Source organism: Stomoxys calcitrans, chromosome 4 (genome assembly GCF_963082655.1).
Source record: "Stomoxys calcitrans chromosome 4, idStoCalc2.1, whole genome shotgun sequence".
NCBI classification, from domain to species: Eukaryota; Metazoa; Arthropoda; class Insecta; order Diptera; family Muscidae; genus Stomoxys; species Stomoxys calcitrans.
Window position 1 is genome coordinate 131,407,341 of NC_081555.1, and position 25,357 is coordinate 131,432,697.

Genomic DNA, 25,357 nt, shown 5'->3' on the forward strand with positions numbered 1-25,357 from the left:
CTCTGGACCTATCGTAGGCATTCGGCGCGGTCAGCCATGCCAAACTATTTGAGGACATCCCCAATATGTCCCTCCAGACAGGCCTGAAACGCTGGGTCGCGAATTATCTGTGTGGTCGCCAGTCATTTGTGGAATTTAGGGATAAGAAATCGGGGCACCGTAGAGTGAAACAGGTAGTTCCCCAAGGCGGGGTAATGTCTCCGCCACAGTTTAACCTCTACCAATCCTCCATTCCGCCACCTCCAGACGGCATAGAGATCGTATCATATGCGGACCATTGTACGATCATGGCATCAGGCCCCACCACCCATTGTTGACATCTGCGATAGGTTGAATGTCTACCTCTACGAACTTGCCTCATATTTCGCTGCAAGAAATCTGAAGATATCCGCCACCAAATCGTCAGTCACATTGTTCACTACAAACACGCGTGAGGTGAATGCTGACTGTGATGGTCGACGGAGAAATGATTCCGACCATCAAGTGTCCCAAAATACTTGGCTTCACATTTGACAGCTCTTACCCATTCTCCCCACATGCCACAGCAATTTGCGATAAAGTCAAAATTAGAAGCAAGATCCTCAAGTCACTTGCCGGCAGCACTTGGGGAGCAGACAAAGAAACCTTGCAATTGGCCGGTCTGTGGTAAGTTATGCAGTACCGTGTGGTCTCGTCAGCTCTGTGACACACAGTGGAATAATATTCAGATCTATCAGAATGCCGCACTCCGAACTGCGCTATGCTGTCCCCTCAGTTCTCATGTGGACCACCTCTATTAGGAGACAAAGATCCTACCAATGCGAAGACATAACTACATGCTGTCTAGGCAATACCTTTTGGACTGTTATCGTAGAGACCATCCATATCATCGTCTTGTGGATAGATATCCACCGCCCAGAAGCCTTAACGTAGATCTAGAGCGTGAGGTTCAGAGTTACAACAGAGAACCTCTAGATTATGCGACATATCAAGCGGCTCTAGACAACATTCATGCAGACACGGTAGTCGATGCGGTAAGTGGCTACCGGGTGAATGTAGTCCTTGGAGAACGACCGCCTCATATTGCACCTGAAGAAATTGACCTCCCCCGGCAAACCAAAGTAGTTCTGGCTCAATTACGTTCTGGCAGAGGCAGCCGCCTCAACTACTACAGAACAAGGATTGATGCCGACGTGCAAGATGTATGTCCCGGTTGTGACCAGGGACCAAGCGATACACGTTACCTTATTAAACTGCCAGCCAGACCCACTCGACTCAGACCCAGATCCCTCTAGACGCCCCCCATTTAGCTCCAATAGCATAGCAATTCTTATCCATTATCCTTTGTCTACAAAGAAATACCGGACAAAGAACTTGACAAATGCGATCCATGCTAGAAGGTATGTATCATTCGGTCCGGCCGAAATTAACACGCATGTACTTGTTTTGTGTAAAACAGTGATGAACTTTGAATGAATATTGCTGAGAACATTTGGGAAGGGTCATAGAATTGTGAGGAAATATTTCTGCAATTTCACTTTTTTTATATTTTTCCGGGTCACAGATTTGTTATATTAAAATTTTTTGTTCAGGATTTTGGTAAGCAAAGCATACTTTTGGGCGGCATTTTTCATTGTAGATTTACATTACCTTACTCTAGCGTACAATAAACCACAAAAAAGGAATAGAAAAGAGAAGATTCTTCGAAATATTTGCAAACTTAAAATATGTTAATGGTGTTTGCCTTTCGGTAGAATTTTAAGCATAATGGTGTTATTGTAAATTACTTAGAGCTTGAAGGAAATTTGATTTTAATTAAAGGCAAATATTTGAGATATATTTAAAATGGTATGGTAATTTTTTCTCCTATATTCCATTATGGAACAGGCGATCCTAGGAAAATGTGTGCAAAAATGTCTCTTATTTTGACCTTGAAGCAATTGTGCGTATATTTGTTACACTCTTATTTTTTCTCTGGCAAAATGCAAATTTGCCCATGAACATTCCATTAAGAACCAAGGGCAAACTTCTCACATATCAATAAATGCTGTCTGATTCAAGTTTCAGCTCAATGATAAGGGACCTCCTTTTTTATAGTCGAGTCGGAACGGCGTGCCGCAGTACGACACCTCTTTTGTTTTCAAATGACGCAGTTCCTCACAAATGCCGCCAACATTAGGAGGGGATAATCACAGCTGAAAATTTTCATAGGTGGACATGCTAACCTTTGCGTTGCTGCAAAGCGACGCCGACAGAAGTTGTTACATGGCAAAATACCTCACAAATGTCGGCAGCATTAGGAGGGGATAACCACCGCAGAAATTTTTTTCTTATGTCACCGCCAGAATTCGAACCAAAACAGGGATTTCCCCAAGGTGGGTTATCAACCTTTATGTTGGTTCAAGTCTGGTACCTAACTGCTGGAGTCTGTTAGCCGCCTAGGCTGCACATTAAAATAGTAAAATTTCTAATGTCGCATCATCTTACTCACAATGCCCTACACACGCTGTTGTCGCACCTATTGTGCATAGGTGCGCCCGTAGTCCTATGTATACTGTAATGATCCCGAAAGCCATATTGATCTCCTGCTCACGTCCTTAATTCAGACTGCATCACCTGAAAAGCTTCTCATTCACTAAGTTTACTGATGGCAGTCCTCTGGCCCTCCGCCATCTCGGCACCCAAATGACCTCAAGGGTCATATCAGGTATGCTATCCGTAACCTCTTACAACCCATTACGGTTTCCTACCGTTGCTTTGACTTATCCCGATATGGTATAACCTGCTCCTATATTCTATAGACACTTTCATCTACTTAAGAAGTATGTACAGTGCTCTACTGTATACACCCCTGGCTCCCTGTTCCAACTTTTCCTTATCTCTTTATGTCATGAGACCCACAATTTATCCACCTGTTCCTTAGCAAATAACTTACCCAGTCCCTACACAGAAAAAATGAAAAACAGGTTTCAATCGCAAAATTAATTGATCCAATTAATTTTTTAATTGAAACTCCTTCAATCATGAAAATGATAATATCAATCACAGTTTTCGAAAGAGGTGATTAAAAAAAATTCAGTTAAAGAAATTGCATATACAGTCAATAAAAAAATTATTAAAAATTTTTCAAATATCCAATTACTATTTTAATAGATTCAATTTAAAAAGAGTTATTGAAGTTTTTCAATCAATTTCCAAATTCAATTACATTTTTAATTGATCCAATTAAAAATATGATTAAAATTTTTCAAAATTTTCAATTAATTTTTTAATTGATCCAACGGAAAAAGTAATTGAAATTTCGGGTGTCGGGTAGGGGTGCCCTATTTGATTTGTTGTTATTGTCGTCGCAGTGTGTCGTACACTGAAGCTAATGAGAAAACACTAGAACTATTCGTTGAAACACATTTCCCGGGAAACTCTGCAACGGAATACGTGGCGCCATAAGTGGTGGTTGCCACTGGTATACATTCGTCGGGGTTTATTGGGGAAATTGTGTCAGAGCTGAAAATCCTTTAAGCGGTAAAAAGTTTCGAATCCTTTAAGTAGCCAGGCCCTGATGATGTATCACCGGTTGCATTACTAGCTGTGTCTAATAGACTTAGTCCTTAGGGAGATGTACCCTGCTTGTATCAGCATGTCATATATACCTGCGGATTGGAGGGACACAAAGCTCATTTTCACTCCGAAAATAGGGAAACCTTACCACACCAAGGCGACAGATTTGCGTCCTATTAGTCTGTCTTCCTTTATACTGAAGATTCTTAAGAGGTTGATAGAAACATATCTTAGGGTAAAGATTCCAGGAGATCGCCTGTCACGGCAGCAGCATGCATATAGTAAGGGCAAGTTCACTGAAACAGCCCTTCACGACCACGACCTAGCTACATAGAGGATTCTCTCGCTGTCAGGGAATATATCATGGTAACATTTCTTGACATTGAAAATGCTTTCAACAATTTAAAACCGACATTAATCATGAAAGAGCTGGAGTTTCTAGGCATCAATACTACTGTAAGGCATCAATACTACTGCATTACGGCAGGCCTGGAATCTGTAGAACTGAAACTGTCTCCTCTACTTTTGAATATAAACATTGTCTTATTGTCTCTAGAAGAAAAATGTGTAAAAATGTTCGCTGATGATGTGGCAATTGTTGATAGGGAAAGTTTAACAGCACTCCAAGTGATATACTTCAGGAAGCTCTATGAGCGACAGCGATGTGGGCTGCCGAAAGTGGTCTAGGCGTAAATCCGTGCAAGACTTCTATTCAGCAGGATATACAACCTGCCTGCAGTGGCACCCGTCTCCTTGGGAGGAGAGAATGTTCCAATTACAGTAAGCGTAAAATACCTGGGAATTGCACCTGCAAGGGAACCATAGGCAAAATTGGGAGTTTTAACCGCACATCATGCAGTGGGTATATATTGGAGTTACGAGTCCTTTTATGCTATAAGGTGTTGTGGTCTGGTGGACGGCGCTTCAAAAGTCCACCTACTGTTCAATACTCAGCTGGATCCAAGGGATGGCTTGTTTGTGGGGCATCACAGCCACACTGAGGATGACACCATCTGCTGCCCTGAATTTAATGCTACATCTGGACATTGTGGCTAGACAAAATGCTACGACCACTGTCGTAAGGCTAAGAGAGCTTTCTCTTTGGTCATGTGGCTGCTACGGACACTGCGTTATCCTAGTTACAATGTCCGTTGTTCCAGGCAGTGTGGATTACACCCTGCCTAAGCCGCTTATTGATATAAATTACTGCACTATTATTCCTGATAGAACCGATTTGTAATGAAAGCTACATAGACTTCTATACGAATGGTTCCAAACTAGACGACCAGGTGAGTTTAGAGATGTACTCTGAAAATATAGATCTGAGGCCGAATTTCGGCATACGTGAACGAGTAAAATCGTTCTAAATCTTTCTATTGTGAATTATGTATCTTTTTATTGAACGGGACCCTGGTCATATCAAAAAGGTTACCCAATCACTGCAATGTATATCAAGCCGAGATCCTCGCAATTAAGGAATGGTGGAATGTCCTAGATATAATGTCATAACGACGATTGGCATAAATATCTTCTCAGACAGCCAGGCAGTCATTAAATCCCTGGAGAATATATTTCTGAACACAAAAACCGCCGTCGACTGTCGCAGATCTATCAACGAGATGGCTGAACAGTTCAAAATTCAACAGTTCTGGTTGCCGATCGATAAAGATATCCCAGGGAATGGTAAAGCGGATGATCTTGCGAAACTAGGAACTTCCTTACACATTCCAGGGGAACTGGAATCTGTGGGTATGCCTCTAGCGACATGTAAGCTAAGTTTCCAGGATCTGGCTTGAATGGCAACGAATGGCAGATGGTCGCAAAGAGGGCATTCCAAAACTATGTGGCCTAATCTAGACTTGAAGAGGTCTACCGCTTTGCTATCACTGGCTAGAACAGACGTCTCAGTCATTGTTTCCGTCATGACAGATTACCGTCTATTCGGAAAACATGCTGACAGACTGAAGGTTGCCGGTAACGACTTTTGCAGAAGCTGTGAGGACATCGAAGAAGTCGAGACTATATAAAACACCTTCTGTGTGTGTGTCCCTCACTGGCAGTCAGAAGGAGTTCCAGTTTAGGTTCTCATTTCTTTGAGAACATGTCTGTGAACGATTGCAAGTTTTTGGGCTTTTTAAAGCGATCTGGATGGTTCAACGGTAGGAACTAGAAGGCAGTTCTATATGCCTTTAAATTTGAAAGCAAATTTTATCTAATATATAAAAATGAATTTGTGTTTGTTTGTATGTATGTTCCGTATAGATCCAAACAAGGCTGAACCGATTTTCTTGAAATTTTCACAGCTGGTGCATTATGAACCCGTGGTGAAAATAGGGTACTTCGTTTATGATATTTTTTGATATCTGAAGGGGGGCCGGCCCTCCCCCTTACCCTGATTTTCAGAAATGCAGTACCTCGGAGATGGGTAGTGCGATTTTAGAGAAACTTTGTGTACTCTCTTATAGTAACCTAAAAACAAAAATTTGCTATCCGAATTTTGGGTGGGGTACATAGGGGGGCCGCACCACCGGCAAAACCTACCAAATAAATATATTGACCAATCACGACAATAAGGGATTTAAATGAAAGGTATTTAAGAGTAGTAAATGTGTCTGATATTCAATTGTGGGACCAAGTGTTAGTGGAACCAACCCAACCCCCCAAAACACCCCTAAATCGGACATATTTACTGATCATACCAATATGGGACTCAAATGAAAGGTATTTGCAAGTAGAATACGAATCTGATAAACAAATGTGGGACCAATTTTCTGGGGGTACATCCCTTCCCCAAAGCACCCCCAATCAGGCCTTATTTACTGACCACTGGCAATATGGAGCTCAAATAAAAGGTATTTGGGTGTAGAATGCGAATCTGATATCCAAATGTCGGACCAAGTGGTTGGGGGCCGTCCCTCCCCAACAACACCCCCAAAGAGGACAAATTTACGACCATAGCAATATGGGGCTCAAATAAATCACGAATCTGATATCAATATTCGGGACAAAGTGTCTGTGGGGCACCCTACCCCCCTAACACTACCCATATAGGACGTATTTGGTGACCATTGCAATATGGGGCTCAAATAAGAGGTATTTCAGAGTACAACACGAATCTAATATTTATTTTCAGGGCCAAGTCATTGAGTAACCGCCTCATGCTCCAAAACACCCCCAAACCGCACATGTTTGCCGACTATGAAATATGGGGCTCAAATAAAGGTATTTGAAAGTAGAATAGGAATCTGATATCCATATATTAAGGGCACCTTCCCTTCCCCAAAACACCCCTCAATGAGTACACATTTACCAACCATGGCAATATGTGGTTCCCATGAAAGGTATTTGAGATCAAAAAACGAATTCGATGACCAATTTCGAGGCCAAGTGTTTGGGGGACGCCCCATTCCATAAACTCACCATTAACCAATGACAATATGAGGTTTAAATGAATGGTATTTGAGAGTAGAGCACGAGTATGATATATTTTTCAGGTCTAAGTATCTGGGTGACCACCGCAACCCCAAAAAGCACTCCTAAATCGGACATATATATTTAGCGATCATGGCCAAGTGGAGCTCAAATAAAAAGTATTTGGGAGCACGAAATTCATATCCACTTTGGGGAGTCCACACCAACGGGGGGTCCTCACCACCCTGCCCTAAACCCTCTGAGCGCATTCATAGACCAATAAAGTTAATTTGGGATTCAGGTAAAGGCATTTATATTGTTATACTGTTAGTCAAGCGGTATACATGTACTATTTTCGTAGGATGTTATTTCACTAAAAGCTCTTTAATTGGCGAATATAAACATTCAAAGGATAATTTTTTTCCACATAAAGTTAAAAAGGTGCAGCGGAGAGGGCCCGGTTCAGCTAATATATTATGAAATCATTTATTGAATTTAACAAAGGGACCAAATGTTGTCCATCTTCATGATGAAATTGTTTTTTATCAGAATAAATACAATTAATGTTTTAGAAATGTAAAAAAAAAAACACAAATCAGTCTGTCTTGTATTTTTCTCATTACATAAGGATGCTGTCGACTTTGGCCTCACAACAAATTGTTTCTTATGACGCACACAACATATTCAAATATTTAATATTCCAAATAAATTTATCCCTTAGGATATTTGCTTCATGTTTTAGCGTAGCACACACTCCTTGTACAAATAACCTTCAGAAGTATAAACATTCATAAGGATATTTTGGAAAGCTTTGTCTGCTTGTCGAATATTGCATGTCGAAATATAATTTAATAGATGAATGCTTTTGATTTGTTTAATATTCTTAAGAAATTTGCCTCCTTACTCTTTTTTTCTCTTTCTCTTCATCAGCCATCTCCAGCATTCAAGGCTCCTCAATGCGAGCCAATGTAGCCATAACGACAGACGGAAAACAAGATGATATCTCTACATAAGATGTACATAATTTATTTGGGAAAAAATCTATTAGTGGTTATGCCATTATGGACATTAGGGTGGAACGTAAATGGAGTTGAAAAAAGGTAAGACTTTGTAAAACTTGTTATTTGAATGAAATTGTAGCTCTAGGGGTAATTTTTGTGGAAGTTTTATTTCAATAGCAAATTTCTTTTTTTCCAATTTTGATTTTCTTCGCAAATTTTATAAAAAAAATCTGCAAACTTTTAATTTAATTTATATTGTTCAAATTTGTATTTTTATTGATATAAAATTCATAGACAAATTTATCATTTTAATATAAATATTTTAATTGTATCCAAATTATTATTATTCGTTACACTCATTTAAACATTTTACACATCCTACTTGCATTCATGAAATTCCTCAAGATGTCAACAATTTATTTGGCTTTCACATACATCACATTTAATTAATTTGATTTTTAAAATACTTCTGAACACTCATTCTATTGAGGTTTTATGAGACTAAAATGAAAGCAGCAAGAAAAGGTGATAAGTCCTTAGCCTGTATATCTTCAATAAGGAATTTGCAATGTTTTCATTAGGAAATCCTTTACATCCGAAAGGCATTTAAAGGTTCAAACTATGTATGTAAAGATTGAAGTGATTTCAAGGGTCGATTAAAAGGAGCATAATGTGTTTTCAATAAAATTAAAATGCTGTAAAATAAGTCCCTTAGAAGATTACAAATTAACCAGTTAATGAATCCTGGCGATGACATCAACAACTTTTTTCAGATGAGGGGATACCCTTATTGGTTCTGGTGACGATTTTAAATGTTGGCACTTTGTAAGATTGCTCTGTATGAAGTGTTGTTCCTTATTGCGGTGAGGGTAATTAATTAATTAAATTAAAATCAAGTAAGCAGGCATAAAAATTGGCCAAGCTGAACACCACGGATGTGTATTATTCACATTTAAAATAAATCAAATGGAAATCCAGCTTTTACGAAGCTAAGAACTTTATTGGACCGAATTGGGTCACATTCACCAAGGATGTTGTTGTTGGCCAAAGAGCTTAAATCGGGAGATCGGTCCATACGGCAGCACCTGAATATGGTGTTCATACCAGGCACTGACGTCGAAGGATCTAGCAAAACTCACTGTTTCAAATTTCAGCCAAAACGGGGTGATAAATGAGTTTTATATGGGCCTAAGACTTTAAATTGGAAGATCAATCTGCATCGTTTTCAGAACTTTTATAGTTCTTATGCAATTAATTACAGCAAAATGGGATAATAAATGCGTATTTTATCGACTCAAGATCATAAATCAATCTATATGCACACAAAAAATAAAACCGTTTGGGTCATTTTTACGACAAACAAAATACTTTTATCGCGAAGTTTTTCTTTTATTGTAACTTAGTAACGTTTCGCTTCAACCTATCAAAAGTTAGCCATAAACGTAGTATTATTGAGAGTAACTAACTTTATATATTGTAAACCCTGAGATCAGCTTCGCTTACGGTAAAAGGAACTTTCGTTTGTTGTAAAACCAAAAACTCTTTCATTGCAAAAGTGCCTTGATAGACGCAAACGATTACTCGTGTAACGGACGAATAATTATTCTCTTGTGTCTCTCTTACTTGAGAGAAAGGGTGAGTGTTTCACCAGTGGTTGGCAAAATTATTCGCACTATTGCACATTACTTTGTACGCACAAAGAAAATAATCCCAAGCAAGCCCATTGGCTTGCAAATAATTGTAATTGTGTGCTCGTCACTGGTGCAGACACATTCTCAAACACATCATGTTGGCTTTTATGTTTTGACTGAGGAAAGAGCATTCAGTATATTGAGCAGCTCAGTCGAGTGCGGGTGATGGTAAACTCGGAAATTTAAAATTTTTAAAGTTTCTCCTTAGGTACAAAAATGCTGGTATGTCCAAGGCAAAAAATCATTAAAGCAAGAGACAAATGGCTGCCAGTTACAAGAAAACACCAGAATTTTTAAGGCACATACATTGTTTAGTAATATTTACAAGGTTAGAAAATATGCATTCCAAAGTAGGTATGTAAATTACAACAGTTCATAATACAAAACCATAATGAAATTGTGCTTATCATAACTAGAGTTCGGATTTTTAAACAAAATGGTATATTCCCATATATTTTTTTTTCATAAATAATTTATAAATTTTTGTAATTAATATTGATTTCAAAACTTCAATTCCGCTAGTAAATATGCAATATACCATCGCATTTGCCAAATAATGGATGGAAAAATTTCGATTTTGCATAAAAATCCGGAAATAAGCTCTGAAAAAATTTGCATTACCAACTGAGATCTGTTTATAATTGGTAAAAAACAGATGTTTCTTTTCCATACCATGCCCCTAAGTCGGTACATGTTTGGTATTCTGTCCCCATCTAAGTGAAAATAAAGCCACAACTTTTTACCTGTTGGCCTGAGCGATAAAGAAATGTACTAGACAATATTAGAGGAGGACATATTGGCTTTCAGGAAACTAATGTTGTTGGTCTATATCTTTAATAGAGGGTGAAATACAGGGTATCAAAGTTTTAAAGACGAAAACCCCCGAGACCACAATAGATTTTGTAGATCTCAAGTGGATTTTTTAAGGATTTTTTACACTATCCACCAATAAATGAAAATTTGGCAGCCCGAATAAGTTTCCGAAATGTCGAGGTGACTAACTTTAGAGGAAAATGAAATTTTCAAGTGATTTCCCATAAACTTCCTTTAAGGAACAGGGATGGTTCTCAAATTACTCATATAAAAACAATCCGATTAAAGTTTAAGATTAGTGATTAGGGCCCCCCTTTTTTATGCGGACTCCGAACGGCGTGTCGCATAGCAACACCACTTGGTAAAGAAGTTTAAACATAGTAGGATACGGCACAAATGAAGCCAACATTAGTAAGGGGATAACCACCGCTGAATTTTTTTCTGATGTCCACACCGGGATTTGAATCCAGGCATACGGCTTCATAGATGGACATGCTAACCTCTGCGCCGCGGTCGCCTCCAACCTCAACACCCCATCTCTAACCATTTTAAATTTCTCAATCTCTCTCACACGGCAGATTTCTTTCAATTATTTTTCGATTTTTGGTCTTCCTACATACATGCACTATCTTCCCCACATGCCGCATCTATTTTGCATTAATGAGCTCGTAGTTCTTTGTGTCCGGTTATGACACCGAAAGCTATGCTGACCTTCTTCTTACTACCTTTCTTCTCACGATCCGGATGTCCCTATAGGATTTTTGCGTTTGTCGCCAACGCCCTTAACTCGGACTGCGTCGCCCCGAAAGGCTTCCGTTTAACCAAGTTTATTGAAAGCAGTCCTTTAGCCTTTACTGCCATAACCTCCGTTCTTTCATTCCCCCATACCCCGCTATGCAATGCAAATGCAAATTTGCTCATGAACATTCCACTACAGAACTGGGGCAAACTTCTCACATATCAGTGAGTGCCTTTTTATAGCCTAGTCCGAACGGCGTGCGACACCTTTTTGGGGAGAAGTTTTAACAAGGCATAGTACCTCACAAATGTCACCAGCATTAGGAGGGGTTAACCCCCACTGAAATTTTATTTTCTGATGTTCTCGCCAGGATTCGAACCCTATGCCCATGCGTTACAGTGACATCCACTCCTGATATGGCACCCAAAAAATGGGGAACGTGCCATCCACAGCGAATGCCTTCTCCATCTTACACTCCAAGACCACTCTTGACCTTTTCCCCGAAAAGATGTCGCACTGCGGCAGGCCATTCGGACTCGGCTATAAAAAGGAGGACCCTTGTCATTGAGCTTAAGCTTGAATCGGATAGCACTCATTGATATATTAGTTCAATGGAATGTTTATGGGCAAATTTGCATTGCATTGAAAGTCTCAAGAATAATGAAAAAAAATTTCTGATATCTATGTCAAAATTTAAACCAAGGTTTTAGGGTAGTAGGTAGACCCTTAAAAATTATATACGTTATTAATATGAAATCGAGAAGTCAAGATCCAAGATCGTTTTATATGGCAGCTATATCAGGATGTGGACCGATTTGAACTATACTTAGCACAGTTGTTAAAGTCATATAAAAACACTTCATGCTAAATTTCAGCCAAATTGGATAAGAATTGCGCCCTCTAGAGGCCTAAGAAGTCAAGATCCCAGATCGGTTTATGTAGTTATGTATAGTTTGAACCATACTTAGCAAAGTTGTTGGAAGTCATAACAAAGCACCTCATTCAAAATTTCAGCCAAATTGGATGAGAATTGCGCTCTCTTTTGCTTAAGAAGTCAAGATCCAAGATCGGTTTATACCAGGTTATGGATCGCAAAAATCATGCAAAATTTCATCCAAATCGGATGAGAATTGCGCCCTCTAGAGGCTCAAGAAGTCAAGATCTAATACAGTTTTACGTGGCAGCTACATTAGGATCGATACCATACTTAGCACAGTAGTGCAAAATTTCAGCCAAATCGGATAAGAATTGCGCCCTCTAGTGGCTCAAGAAATCAAGATCCAAGACAGGTGGCTTGGCACGATTGGGACAATATGGGTATCAAATGAAAGGTATTTAAGAGAAGAGTACGAATTTGATATAACAACTTGGCCTCACGTGTCGGATAGCCCGCCCATCCCCGAAAACCGGTAAAAAATTACATGTTTACCAATTGACAATATGGATATCAAATAAATGGTAATTGGAAGTAGAAAACGAAACTTATATAAAAATTTGGGGTCAAGTCCCAGGGGGGCCGCCCACCACAAAAATCACTCCCAAACGAACATGTAGATCGATCGGGACAATATGGGATTCAAACGAAATGTACTTGAGAGAACAATACGAAATCTATAAAAATAGCTTCGGTTCTATTCCTAGGCGGGTCGTCTCAGCCCAAAATTATGCACCAAACGGGACAAGATGGAACGCAAACGAAAGGTATTAGAGAATAGAATACGCAAATGAGACAAAAATTTGGGTCAATTCCCGGGTAATCAGCCCACCCCAAAATTATGCCCAAATGGACATTTATAGCAGATCCCATGACAGCCGGTTCTTCGTATCGCATTGACCCGATGGAATTCTTCATCGGCAAGGACTGACGCCTAGAGCTGGCAAAATACTGATGGCACTTTCGATATTATCGATATTTTATTTTTTGTCTGAATATCAATTGATATTTTTCCTATCGATATTTTCGGCAAGCTATTTTTTTTTGCAAACTTGGACAAAAATAAGCGAATCGACACTGAATATATCCTATAACACACATTGCGCCTCTAGATGGTGCGATTTTCTTCCGACTAGGCTTAAATTTTGCTCAATGATTTCTCTTATGAATTCCAACTGACTTTATTAAAGTTGGTTTCATTCTGTCGGTGCATTGATATTGCTTCTATATAAATCGATCTCCTGATTTTTACTTCTGATTTTAGTTTGATATATAGGTGATGGGAAAATAATGATACTATCGATTCGATGGATATTTATAAGTAGAAATATCGAAAATATCGAATGTTGCGGCTATCGATTGTTTGCCAGCTCTAAGAGTTATGTCCTCTGTGAAAATGGTGTACTTAATTTTTTAATATCCGCGAAGGGGAAACCCCTCTCCCAAACCATAATTTTCGAAAACGCCAGATCTCAGAGATGGGTGCATCGATTTAAGTACAATTTGGTATGCCCTCTTATGTTAACCCAAAAATACAAAATTAGTATAAAACTTTGGGGTTAAATAACCAAGGGGGACGCCCTACCTCGAAACCCACCCAAACGGACAATTTTAGCGATTGGGACAATATGGGATTCAAACCAAATGCACTTGAGAGTAGAATACGAAATCTATAAAAAAAAGCTTCCGATCTATTCCCAGGCGGGTCGCCCCACCCCAAAATTATGCACCAAACGGGAAAAGATGGAACTTATCTGAGAGTAGAATTCGAAAATTATATACAAATTTGGGTCAATCACCCTACCCCAAAATGATGCCCCAAATGGACATCTATATCAAAAGTAACAATATGGAATTCTAATGAAAGTTATTTCAGGGTTAAATACGAATAAAAATAATATTCAAACTTGGACCATGTCAAAACAGGCCTGCAAACACTTATCGGTGTAGCGAAGCACATAGGGCCAGCTAGCCTTAAATCACTCTTCCAAATTCCTATGAAATCGGCTAATAAATGGATCTTATATATGTTCAGGACCGTAACCTGGGAGATCGATATTTATGGCAGCTACGTATATTCACATACGATCTTATTTGCGCGATATTAAGGGAGCATATGTAGGGGTTTAACATAGCTCAGTGTGCCAAATATCAGCAGAATCTGTTAATAAAAAGGTACGTTATGGGAGAAAGACCTTCAACCGGGAGTTCGTTGTATGTGGAGAAAAAAACCCAATTACTGACCTAAATTATACTTGCAAAGACGTCAAATAGCAAAACACAGCTGACTGTGTCAAATTTAGGAGAAATCGAGCAAAAAAATCGTCTTTTATGGGCCTTAAATCTGGAAGCGATCTTTATGAGAATTTAATATATAATCCAATCTAGATCATACCCCACGCGCATAGCACCACTCACTGTGCCAAATTTTAGCTCAATTTCTCAATTTTTAAAGGCTGTAGCGTGTTTACAACAAAATTAAGGATGGTCGAATGGTCATAGAATTTTACGACGATGAAGAAATGGATATTTTGATGTGTTGTAAACAGAACGACTAAATTTAATATAACCTCTATCCTATGGCGGTGGATATTAAAATACAATTTAACAAAAAATCTACCAAAATCGAAATGGGCCGTCCATCCGACCGAACCCTCCGCTCCGTTCTCTTCAAGGTTATGGAGAGCATGGTAAATCACCATAATGTGAGGTATTTAGAGTCTAATGGCCTTCTTAGCGACCAAAAGTATGGGTTCCGCAGAAATGGTGAGAGTAATGTTGTGGCTCTGAATATCTCCAAGGCATTTGATAGGGTCTGGCACGGTGCACTACTATCAAAGCTTGTCGCATTTGGTGTCGATAATGGTTTCGTTCGATTTACTTCGAGCTTTCTCAGATATCACACTATATATATGAGTCGTTATAGATGGGCATAAATTGACAGCAGGTGTCCCCCAGGGCTCTATCCTTTCTCGTTCTCTTTTTCTTATTTTCATCAACAATCTGTTGAGTCAGACATCGAATCCAATCTACACATTTGCGTACCAGTAATCACTGTCATTCGTACTCAATCGACCATAGTCCAAGTCTTCGAGAGATTAAGGACAAGAGACGGGCTATGGACGATACACTCTACCAGAATTTGCTAGCCATTTCTGAGTGGGTCGATTTTAATGCACCCAAGACTCATTTCTGTTTGTTGTCACACAAACGATTCGCTGACCCTTTACGATCATATATAGATGTTGAGCAATCAGAAGCTTTTGATGTTCTGATCATGAAAATACGATGTGATGTCCGTTGGGTTAAACATGTATTTGAAGTGGCGAAAGAATTATTCATGTGCTTAGGCTTCCTTAAACGGTGTAAGAATTACTTCACTCCTTCTGATCTTCTTACCATCTATACTACTTCCATAAGGCCGAAAATGGAGCTACTGGACCGTGTACAAAGGAGAGCGATGGCGTTGATTGGGGACAGTAGGTTATCCAACTCTATTGCCTCCCTTGAACATCGTCGCAATGCGGGTTGTTTGGCGCTATCGGTCTTCTTATTCCTGATGTAAGGATGCTTGTCAGAGATACTAGACATTCCAGGAACTCACACCCGTTTGTAATTGATTGGCCAATGCATTATAGAGAGAATTCTTATTTTGACCGAACCGTTCGCATGTGCAATCGGCTTCCGACTAATGTTTTCCAACCCACTATGATACCAGAGATTTAAAACAAATTTCAAAAAAACACTACACCTTGCCCACCCTCCAATTCCTTATTTCCATTCGCCTACGCAATGCACTGTATTCATAGTTAGTTGATAGAAAAAAAAATAAATTTTGGTAGAAAAAGCCCAAAACGGCAAAGCTGTTTGAGAGATTATGATCAATATGAGTTTAAATTTCCATATAATACTTAATTTTTTTTTGTCTGTGTACGATGACATTTTCTCAATTCAAATTAACGATCTCAATCGATTCATAGTAGGCCACCACCTGGTTGGGATCGTGACAATGATCATCACTCGCCTACCACAGTTCTTTTGTAGGTAAATAATTAAGGCTAATTATATATTAACCACATTCATGTGCTACATACCTGTGGTGTACGATTGTTTTCATCTGTGGTGGCCGGGGCCGTTGTCGAATAATTACATTGACAACCCTCCTCGCAGCACAAACGCACCAGCTCGTGTTCACCGCACGTGCAGGGCTCCTCATCCTCCTCGTCGTAGGCACAATCCTCACGTATCAAAATGATATAATCGGCTTCGAAAAATTCATTACGCGTCTCATCGAACACGACACGATTTTTACGCGCGGGCGGAGGACGATTGGGTTTTTTGAGTAAACCACGCAACTGACCGTTTACTTCACGCATTTTGAGAGTTTCCACGAGACCGTAGGTGGGGGTAACAAATTTTGGCGGCAAAGGAGGAGTATTGTTGTTGTTGTTGTTGTTGGTTAAGGGATCAGCAAACTGTTTTTTGTTGGCTTCGTCTTCTTCGAGTTGACAATTTAGGCAATCGCATGGAGAAGAGGTAGTAGAACTTATAGACTGATTATCCGCATCTGCATCATCATTAGCGGTATCAGCTTTTGCTGAAGCAACAGTTGAGCTGTTGGTCTCCAGAAATGCCCTCAGAGAGTTTTGGTTCAATTGCTGAGATTCTTGTTCCAGCAATAATTCATCATAACAATGATAGATAAGGGGTGGAGAGGAATAGTAAGCCTCACTATTGCTGCTGCCTACTACAACACTCGTTGCCAGGTGCTCAAGTTTCACGTGTGCTTTGTCTATTGGATTTCCACTTTGTTGCTGTAAAAATTCACTGAAGCGTTTTGTATCAAATTCGGCCGGACCCACAAGATCCGCTTGATGGCCTGTGATGGCGGAGAGAGTTTCGTTTGCTGTATTTCCGTTGCTGCGGCGGGGTATTAAGCGACTCTCTATTTCCGGTTTTGTTGGCACAAATGCACTTTTGTATATGAAGGGCCCCTGGGGGTTTTCCCTAATTGCTATCTCTTGTTGTTTGGCTTGCTGCGAGGATAGCTGCGTTTCTTGCTGTTGTTGCTGTTCCTCCTCCTGTTGCCTCAGCAATTCTCTGGTGTTGACAATATGTTGCAGATTAAGGTTGCAACGTTTAGTGGGCGATGTTGTTATGGCGTAGGTCTCTAAAGTGCTGTCGTTGTTATTTTTATCCTCTTCCAAGGGAAACCCTATATTTGCATTTGCATTGTCTAGTCTGCTGTTATAAGGGTGCTGGGGATGATGATAATGGTGGTGACAGTGTTCTATGGCTGTTGTCGTTGCAGTTGCAATTTCGCTGCCAATGCACAATTCTTGGGACTGTTGCTGCTGCTGCTGTTGCTGTTGCTGTAGCGTGGGCAGCTTTTCTCCCAAGTTAGGCTTGTTTTGGCGCAGCCGCACTACCTTGGCTGTGACATATGCCTGTGGTGAGTTGGTCCTTTGTAGCTCGCAACTCAATATATTATTTTTGAAATTTCCTTTTGTGTTTTCAATTTCTTCTACTTCTTTTTCTTGCTGTTCTTTGTTGTTTGTTTCGTTTGGTTTCTCTTTTGGTCTTTGTTTTACTTCATGTTCCTTTGGAGACTCATCACAGCTATTATGGCTGTTGGTATTTGGTGGTGTGTTGTTGGTGCCTTGGCTTTTATGTGTTAGTATCCCATGCCCCTCCTGCTGCTGCTGCTGGTGTTTGCATGAAAACGACCTTTCTAATGTTGTTTCACAGTCTGCCTGAAGTTTGTTAGCCTTCGTTGAGCTTAAGGCAATAGCATTCTTAACCACAATCACCACCCTATCTGAATCACTTGGTGGCAGTGACTGATGGTGTTGGTAGTCCTTAGCTGGGAGATATTGCCCTCCCCCCAACTCTAAAGCCTTGCCTTTGTCTTTGCCTTTGTTGTCCTTTTGCTCTATGTTCTGCCTTTTGATAACTAAATTCAAGGATTTTGGTGTCCTTGTCGGTGATGGTGTCCTTTCCCCACTGCCCTGCTGCTGTTGCTGCACTTCATCCACTTGTTTTATAGCTGATGTGTTGGTGGTGGTAGTAGTAGTTTCACTTGTTTGTTGCTGTTGTTGGAATTTTAAGGGTATAGTGTTTAGTAGTAAACGTTTCAAGCGTTGACTGGCCTCCACAAATTCCTCTGGATTTAAATCGACTTCATTATGGCGTGAGGCGACAATAAGTGGTGTAGGTGCTGCTGTATGAGATCCCAAGACCTTGGTGTTATCAACATTTGTTATTATGGCTGTGGGGTCTGTTGTTGTTTTTATAGTTGTTACTGCTGCTGATGATGATAATCCCTTAATACCCTGCTCATTGAGGTTATGTGTCAGCTTTTTGTTATCTTGCTGCTGGCACTGGTATTGAGAATGCTGTTGTGGTTGTCTTTGTTGCCGATGATTTTGATTACAATGATGATGTTGTGGCCCCAAAATGAGTTCTTCTCCTTTTGGCTTGGCTAACCATAAAGGATTATTACAAATATTCCTGTTAGTAGCTGGGGATTTGTTCAAATTGCTCTCAATTTCTGGGAATTTTTCATAGAAATGTTCATAATTGTCTTTTATGGGATTTTCTGGCTTTTCATCATGGGAGTCGGCAGGTGCATAAAATTCCTGGGCTTTTATTGTTTCTTTGGTACACAAATAATCTAGCTCAATGTTATTATTAGAAACGGGGGGTTGTTTTTTAAGCACTTGTTCACAATTTTGCTCCAAATTACATTTTTTTCTTAGATTTTCCAAATAAATTTCAAAATTTTCCAAGGCATTATCCTCAGTGACATTTAAACTTACTGAAGTGACTTCTGGCTGATTGTTATGATTTTTTTCATAAATTTTAGGAATTTTTTCATAAATTTCTACACTTTTTTCACTATTGTCTTCACTTATGATGTTTATATGGGAATTTTTGTTTTGTTTTTCTTGGTTTGTACGAATTTCTACACATTCTTGTGGATTTTTTTCATTTTCTTTATCTTTAAGAATTTCTGCATATATTTTGGGAATTTGTTCATAATCCTTTTGATATACTTGAGAATTATGAATTTCTGCACTTTTATCATGAATTTGTTCCTTTTCGGGTATTATATTCTTTGGCTTTTGGAGATTGGAAAATTTTTCACAATTTCCCTGAATTTCTTCAAAATTCTTAATTTTAGTTAAAATTTCTAGAATTTTGCCTTCCTTGTCACTTTGTTCACAATTTTCCTTAATTTTTTTAATTTTTTCATAAATTGTTTGAGAATTTTCACAAATTTCCTTTGTTTTGTCTTGCTGAGCTGTTGCTTTTTGCGATTCAATTAAATCTCCCCTACAAGAAACTTTTACATTTTCAGCCAAATCCTCCCCTGAGCCTCTGGGGCATTTGTCTTTATTGTTGTTGTTGTTGTTGCTGCTACAGTCTTCTTCATTTATTTGATCTATAAATATGTGGTTGCTTGGTAGAAATAAATTCTTATTCAATACATCATCATTATCAGTAGAATGTTGACAATTCTCTTTTTCTGCTTGGCAAATTTCTTGACGTAGGGATAATGCTAAGGACGAAGATGGAGGAGAACAGGTAGCAGAGGGAGCACCACCTTCATAACCTTCTACAGCCTTGGATTTCAAACAAATTCCATATGTTTTATTCAAACCACATTTATCATTATATGGCTCTTCAACAGCAGCATTTGTAGTGTGAGTATTGTTGTTGTTGCTGTAACAATGTCTGTTAAATATGTACCCTGTTTTTGTTGATTGTCCCTTCGTTTCGTTTTGCCTTTGCTTTGTCTCTTCGTAAGAGTTGACGTTGCAGACGTCAGCGTCGTAGCAGTCGTTGACAACGGCGTTGCCTTGTTTTGTTGTCGGCGTCGTCGTCACCTGCTGGCCTTCGTTTTTCGGCCATATATTATTTTCAAAATTCAAGCAAAGTCCTGCTGCTGCTGCTGCTGCGACTTCTCTTGCTGCTGCTGTTTCTACTGCCAACGGTGTTGTTGTTGTTGTTGCTGCTGTTTGTTGGGCCAAAGAGCTTGAAATATTTTTGTTGGTATAGATTTTTTCTTTAGGCTTTGGCAATGGAAAAATTTCACAATTTTCTACAAATTCTTTATTGAAATTTTCCCCAATCGCTGGAAATGCCCTAACATCACCACCAAAAGCCTTCACACAGAGTTTAGGCTCTTCTTTAGATTTTAGTAATGGCCAAAAGATCTGGGTATCCTGGAATTGTGTATCCTTTTTTGCTGATGCTATGCTGTTGGCCTCCTCAACTCCTTTGTTGTCTGTGCCAGATTTTTGGCAAATTTTATTTAAATCATTATCAACCTTTTCATTATGTTTTAATAAATCAAATTTCGCTTTTATAATATTTTCACTAGCTTTTGTTTCTTTTTGGTATTCTTTTTTCTTAGTATCATTTGCATTTGCAATTTTTAGTATATCATTACATAAAGGACTTTTTACACTTGCATATCCTTTTTCATTGCCTTTTACTTTTTCTAATTTTTTAACACCTTTTCGAATCACTTGATTTTCTTGGGTATTTTCTGTACACTTTTCTTTAAGCACTACTTCTGCCTTTGGCAGTGGCAATGATTTTATTTCAAAATTGGGTGTTGTTTTCTCTAGATCTAGGATTTTATGAAATTTTTGCAAATTTTCATTTTGTTTAGTGGCTATTGCAATTGTGTATGTATCGACGCCAGTGACTTCGACAATGTCCTCGTCTGATGATGGTTTCAGACATTTTGCAAATTCCCCAAACGTATACGCACTAGTGAACTGACAGTTGTGTAGCTGGTGCTGCTGCTGCTGCTCCTCTTCTCTATCTTTGTAATGGTTTTCTTCTTTATTCGCAGGCTCTTTGCTGTCAAAGGATATACCATCGAAGCAGGTGGTAGAAGTGGTGAGTTTTAATTCACTCCAAAGTGTAGGTGGTGAATTCTCTTCTACAGCATATGGTTCACATATGAGAGTACTGCCACCACAACTGTCTGTGGTAAGTGTTGATTTCGTTGTAAATCCAGTATTCCATACATCCACTGGTGGTTCTGCTGCTTCTGATACTGCCAAGCCAATTGTCACTTGTCTCACTGGCTGTGTTTTATTATTTTGACACGTCTCTATGGCTGCCAACTTGGCCAAAGCGCATGACTCTCTTTGCCATAGATTTATTGACTCTCCGCTAGTCTCTGTTGTCATCCCATGCAGAGCGTCAACCTCAAAAGCTCTGCCTCTGTCAATGTTTGCTTTGCCGTTAACTTCATCGCTTTGCCCATTATAGAAGGGAACATTTGTGCACGTAACTGGTGTTTTTGTTTCATTCACCTTCTCCTTCATGTCATCGTCTGCCCCCCTTGTTAGACCTGCCCTCATCATAGTTAAAAGCATTTGTAGTCTATCATTATTTTCACATACACCACCATGCATAGTGGTGGCCCCCTGGGCCTGAGACTTTGGCGACTCTGCTGCACTTTTTGCAGGTTCTGGTATCTCTTTGCTTTCCAAGAGATTTTGTTCTTCCAGTGTTTCATTCAAGTCACAGAATATGGTTACGTTTTCGAAATTGTATTGTGTAAGGTTCGGGGATTTTGGGATTTTTAGTTTATCCTCTGGGCAGGCTTCGAAATCGTTTAGCAGCAAATCATTTAACAGTTCATGGGGTGGCAGGGGAAAGTCAGGCATTTCAATTGATTCTAAAAAGTGAATTAGAGAACAGTTACGTTTTATTTGTATATGCTAAATAATGATTAAAAATAATAAAAAAAAATGAGCTTTTTAAGTATCTTAACTGAAGAACAAAAACCATATTTGGGACAAATTATAAGAATTTTTGCCAAAATACAATGGGAATCTTTGTTGAATCGTTAAATCTAACCGCCTAATATTTACTCTTAAGGTGTAACGGTATCCTAATTTTGAGTGCTTTAGCTCAGTTCATAAATAATGTACCATTTTGTACGTTTTAGTACCTAAATTTACGATATGAAATATTCTTCTGGTCGCCCAAAATGCATGTACTTGTATCTCAATTTTGAAAGTTTTAGCTCACTCCGTTGAGAAAGTACCATTTTGTACTTTTGAGTACCTAAATATACGAATAAAAATACCTTTTAGTTGCCCAATATTTTCTTTCATGGTAACAATTACACCATAATTAGTACGTTTTCTTCCACATGTCGTATTTTTGTCAAGACTGGAATAACTGTTAAATTTTAGCAGTCCCCTATCCCTGTAGTCAAAGACAAGCTGTTTCGTACTCTTCTTCACTTTTTGGTACCAAAATGCACAAATTTTGAATGGGTCACTAAGTCACCCATTACATATTTCCTTCTTGTACATACATGCCAAATCTCACACCTCTAGCTCCCTCTGTAAAGAAAGTACCAATTTTGGTATCAATATGTACTTACATATCAAATTTCAGACCTCTACCTCCATCTTTGAAGAAAGTACCAATTTTAGTACAAAATGTGCGAATGGTGAAAAGGTAATTTAGCCACCCATTACATATTTCTTAGTTGTACCTACATGCCAAATTTCAGACCTCTAGCCCCATCTATGAAGAAAGTACCAGATGGTATCAAAATGTGCGAATGGTACCAAAATGTGCGAATGGTAAAAAGCTAATTTAGCCACCCATCATATATTTCTTAGTTGTACCTACATGCCAAATTTCAGACGTCTAGCTCCATCTATGAAGAAAGTACCAGATTTTACCAAAATGTGCGAATGGTGAAAAGGTAATTTGGCCAACTATCATATATTTCTTAGTTGTACCTACATGGCAAATTTCAGACCTCAAGATCCATCTGAACAGAAAACACAAATCTGTACCGATTTCGGTACCAAGTTGTTCGAATTTTGAATAGATCATTTAGTCATCCATCATTCATTTCTTGGTTGTACCTACATCTCAAATTTCGGACCTCTAGTTCTATCTACAAAGAATGTACCAAATAGTACCAATTTTGGTACCATAATATTACAATTGTGAAAAAAAAATTATTTATTCGGGCATCATATATTTCTAAGTTTTACGTACCTACCAAATTTCAGCGTACATACCAAATGGTACCAATATTGGTGCCAAAATGTATGAACTGTAAAAATATCATAGTCACCCATCAGAAGAAAGAAAGTACTAAATGGCATCAATTTTGGTACCAAAATGTACTACAATAATATTGAATAGATACTAAATGATACCAACTGCGGTATTAATTCCGTTTCCTCCCGTAAATGTACAAAAAGTCTTATAGGCACCCAATTATGTACCTAAGTTCAAAAATTCAGGGCTCTAGTTCAATTTACATAGAAAGTACCAAATAGTACCAATTGTGGTACTAAACGTACTATTTCTCCCACTTACGGTATGATTTTCCAAAATTTGTTCACCATATCTTATTTTTCCGAGACGCTGTTTAATTTAAGCCTAAGTACATAATTCTAGCCCGTTCTATTCACGCTGGGCAAATATGTACCATTTCGTACTTTTTAGTACCTAAACGTACGAATATTACCAAATCCAGCCTATCCCGTGCCTATGATCTAAGACCAACATTTGTGCAAAATTTCATGATTCTAGCTTTAGCCGTTTGGGCTGGGTAATGATCAGTCAGCCTGTTACGCTACTCTTTTATACATATATAGAAATATCTTTGGAAAACTTCTTCCCTACCAATTACAGATTACACAATGTGTGATGGAAATTTAAGTAAAGGAAATTCCAAAAGGGTTTTGCTTCTCTGACCAAACTTTTTTAGTGTCATAAAACCCTAACCGAAGACGAAGGCGGCCATCGCTGCGCAGAGGTTTGCATATGTGTGAGGTAGCTAGCCAAATATCTCTACGAAGTGGTGTCACTATGCGTCTTGCCATTAGAACTCGGCACATAGTTGAGCTAAAACTTTTGTCGGACTGCACTCTGTAATAAGGGAGACGTATCCCTTGAACCTTAATGGAAGGCGAAGTCGAAAGGTTTGCGATATATCCAAGATATACATATATTGGAATTGTTAGAAAAATTTTTTTGCTTGAAAAGGTACTAAATCTCTCGTGGGGAGTACTAAGGTACTCCTTGGGTACTGAAAAAAGTACTAAAGTACTGATTCCTGGTCACTACGGGCGGAGTCACCTTTTCTGGAGAACATTGAGACGCTAAACAGGAGGATAGCCGCACATTATATTGAGCTTGACAAGCGTCTGATAAAGATGGGACCATGAGTCGTACACAAAATAGGCTTAGTGACCAGTTTCGGAGCCATAAAGTCAATTTTTAAGCTTGGCCTATGAGGGGGCGGAACTTTCCCCTAACCACAGTTTTCAAAAATGCCTGCTAGCCTATTATATAAAAATCAAATTGTTGCGCTTTATTTGTTTGTCTGTTTCGTATAGACCCAAAAACGGCTGAACCGATTTTCATGAAATATTCACAGATGGTAAAGTTTGAGGCTCCCGGTGAAATAGGGCACCCTCCCCTTTAACCCAATTTTCAAAAACGCCAGATCTCGGAGATGGGTGCACTGATTTTGAATGCCACCTTATGGTACCCCAAAAACACGAAATTGGTAGAAAATGTTGATGTCAAATAACCTGGAGGAACGCCCTACGCCAAAACCCACCTGAACAGACATGTATACCGATTAAGACAATATGGGTATAAAATAAAAGGCATTTAAGAGTAGAGTACGGACTTGGTATAGAAATTTCACCTAAGAGTTTAGGGGGTCCCCCACCCCCAAAACGCCAGGTCTCGGAGATGGGTGCACCCATTTAAACGAAATTTTTTATGTCACCTTATGGTTCCCCAAAAAAACGAAATTGGTATGAATTTTTGTGGTCAAATAACCTGAGGAGACGCTACATCCCAAAACCCAACTGAACGGACATATATACCGACTGGGACAATGTGGGTATCAAATGAAAGGTATTTAAGAGTAAAGTACGAACTTGGTATACAAATTTCACCTAAGTGTTCCGAGGGTCCCCCACCCCCAAAAGGACACGCTTTGGGCAATGGGGACCGCTTTGGCCAATATGAGTATCACATGAAAGGTATTTAAAATTAAAGTACAAATCTGAAAAAAAAATATTCCTCGGTGTCTGAGGGACCTACCCACTCCCCAAAACCCCCTAGCAGGCCATATTTACCAATTGGGACAATATGGATATCAAACCAAGGGTATTTACAAGTAGGGTAAGAATCTGGACATATATACCAA

At 39.1% G+C, this 25,357-nt stretch overlaps 1 protein-coding gene across 1 annotated transcript in view; it reads right to left on the reverse strand.

Annotated features, from left to right (window-relative positions):
- Nucleotides 1–25,357, reverse strand: part of LOC106082615 (uncharacterized) — a 129,749-nt gene that overhangs the window by 93,076 nt on the left and 11,316 nt on the right. Inside the window, exon 3 of the mRNA XM_059367270.1 lies at nucleotides 16,221–21,829. Within this exon, the coding sequence (XP_059223253.1) occupies nucleotides 16,221–21,829 (5,609 nt within the window). The remainder of the gene's footprint in view (nucleotides 1–16,220; nucleotides 21,830–25,357) is intronic.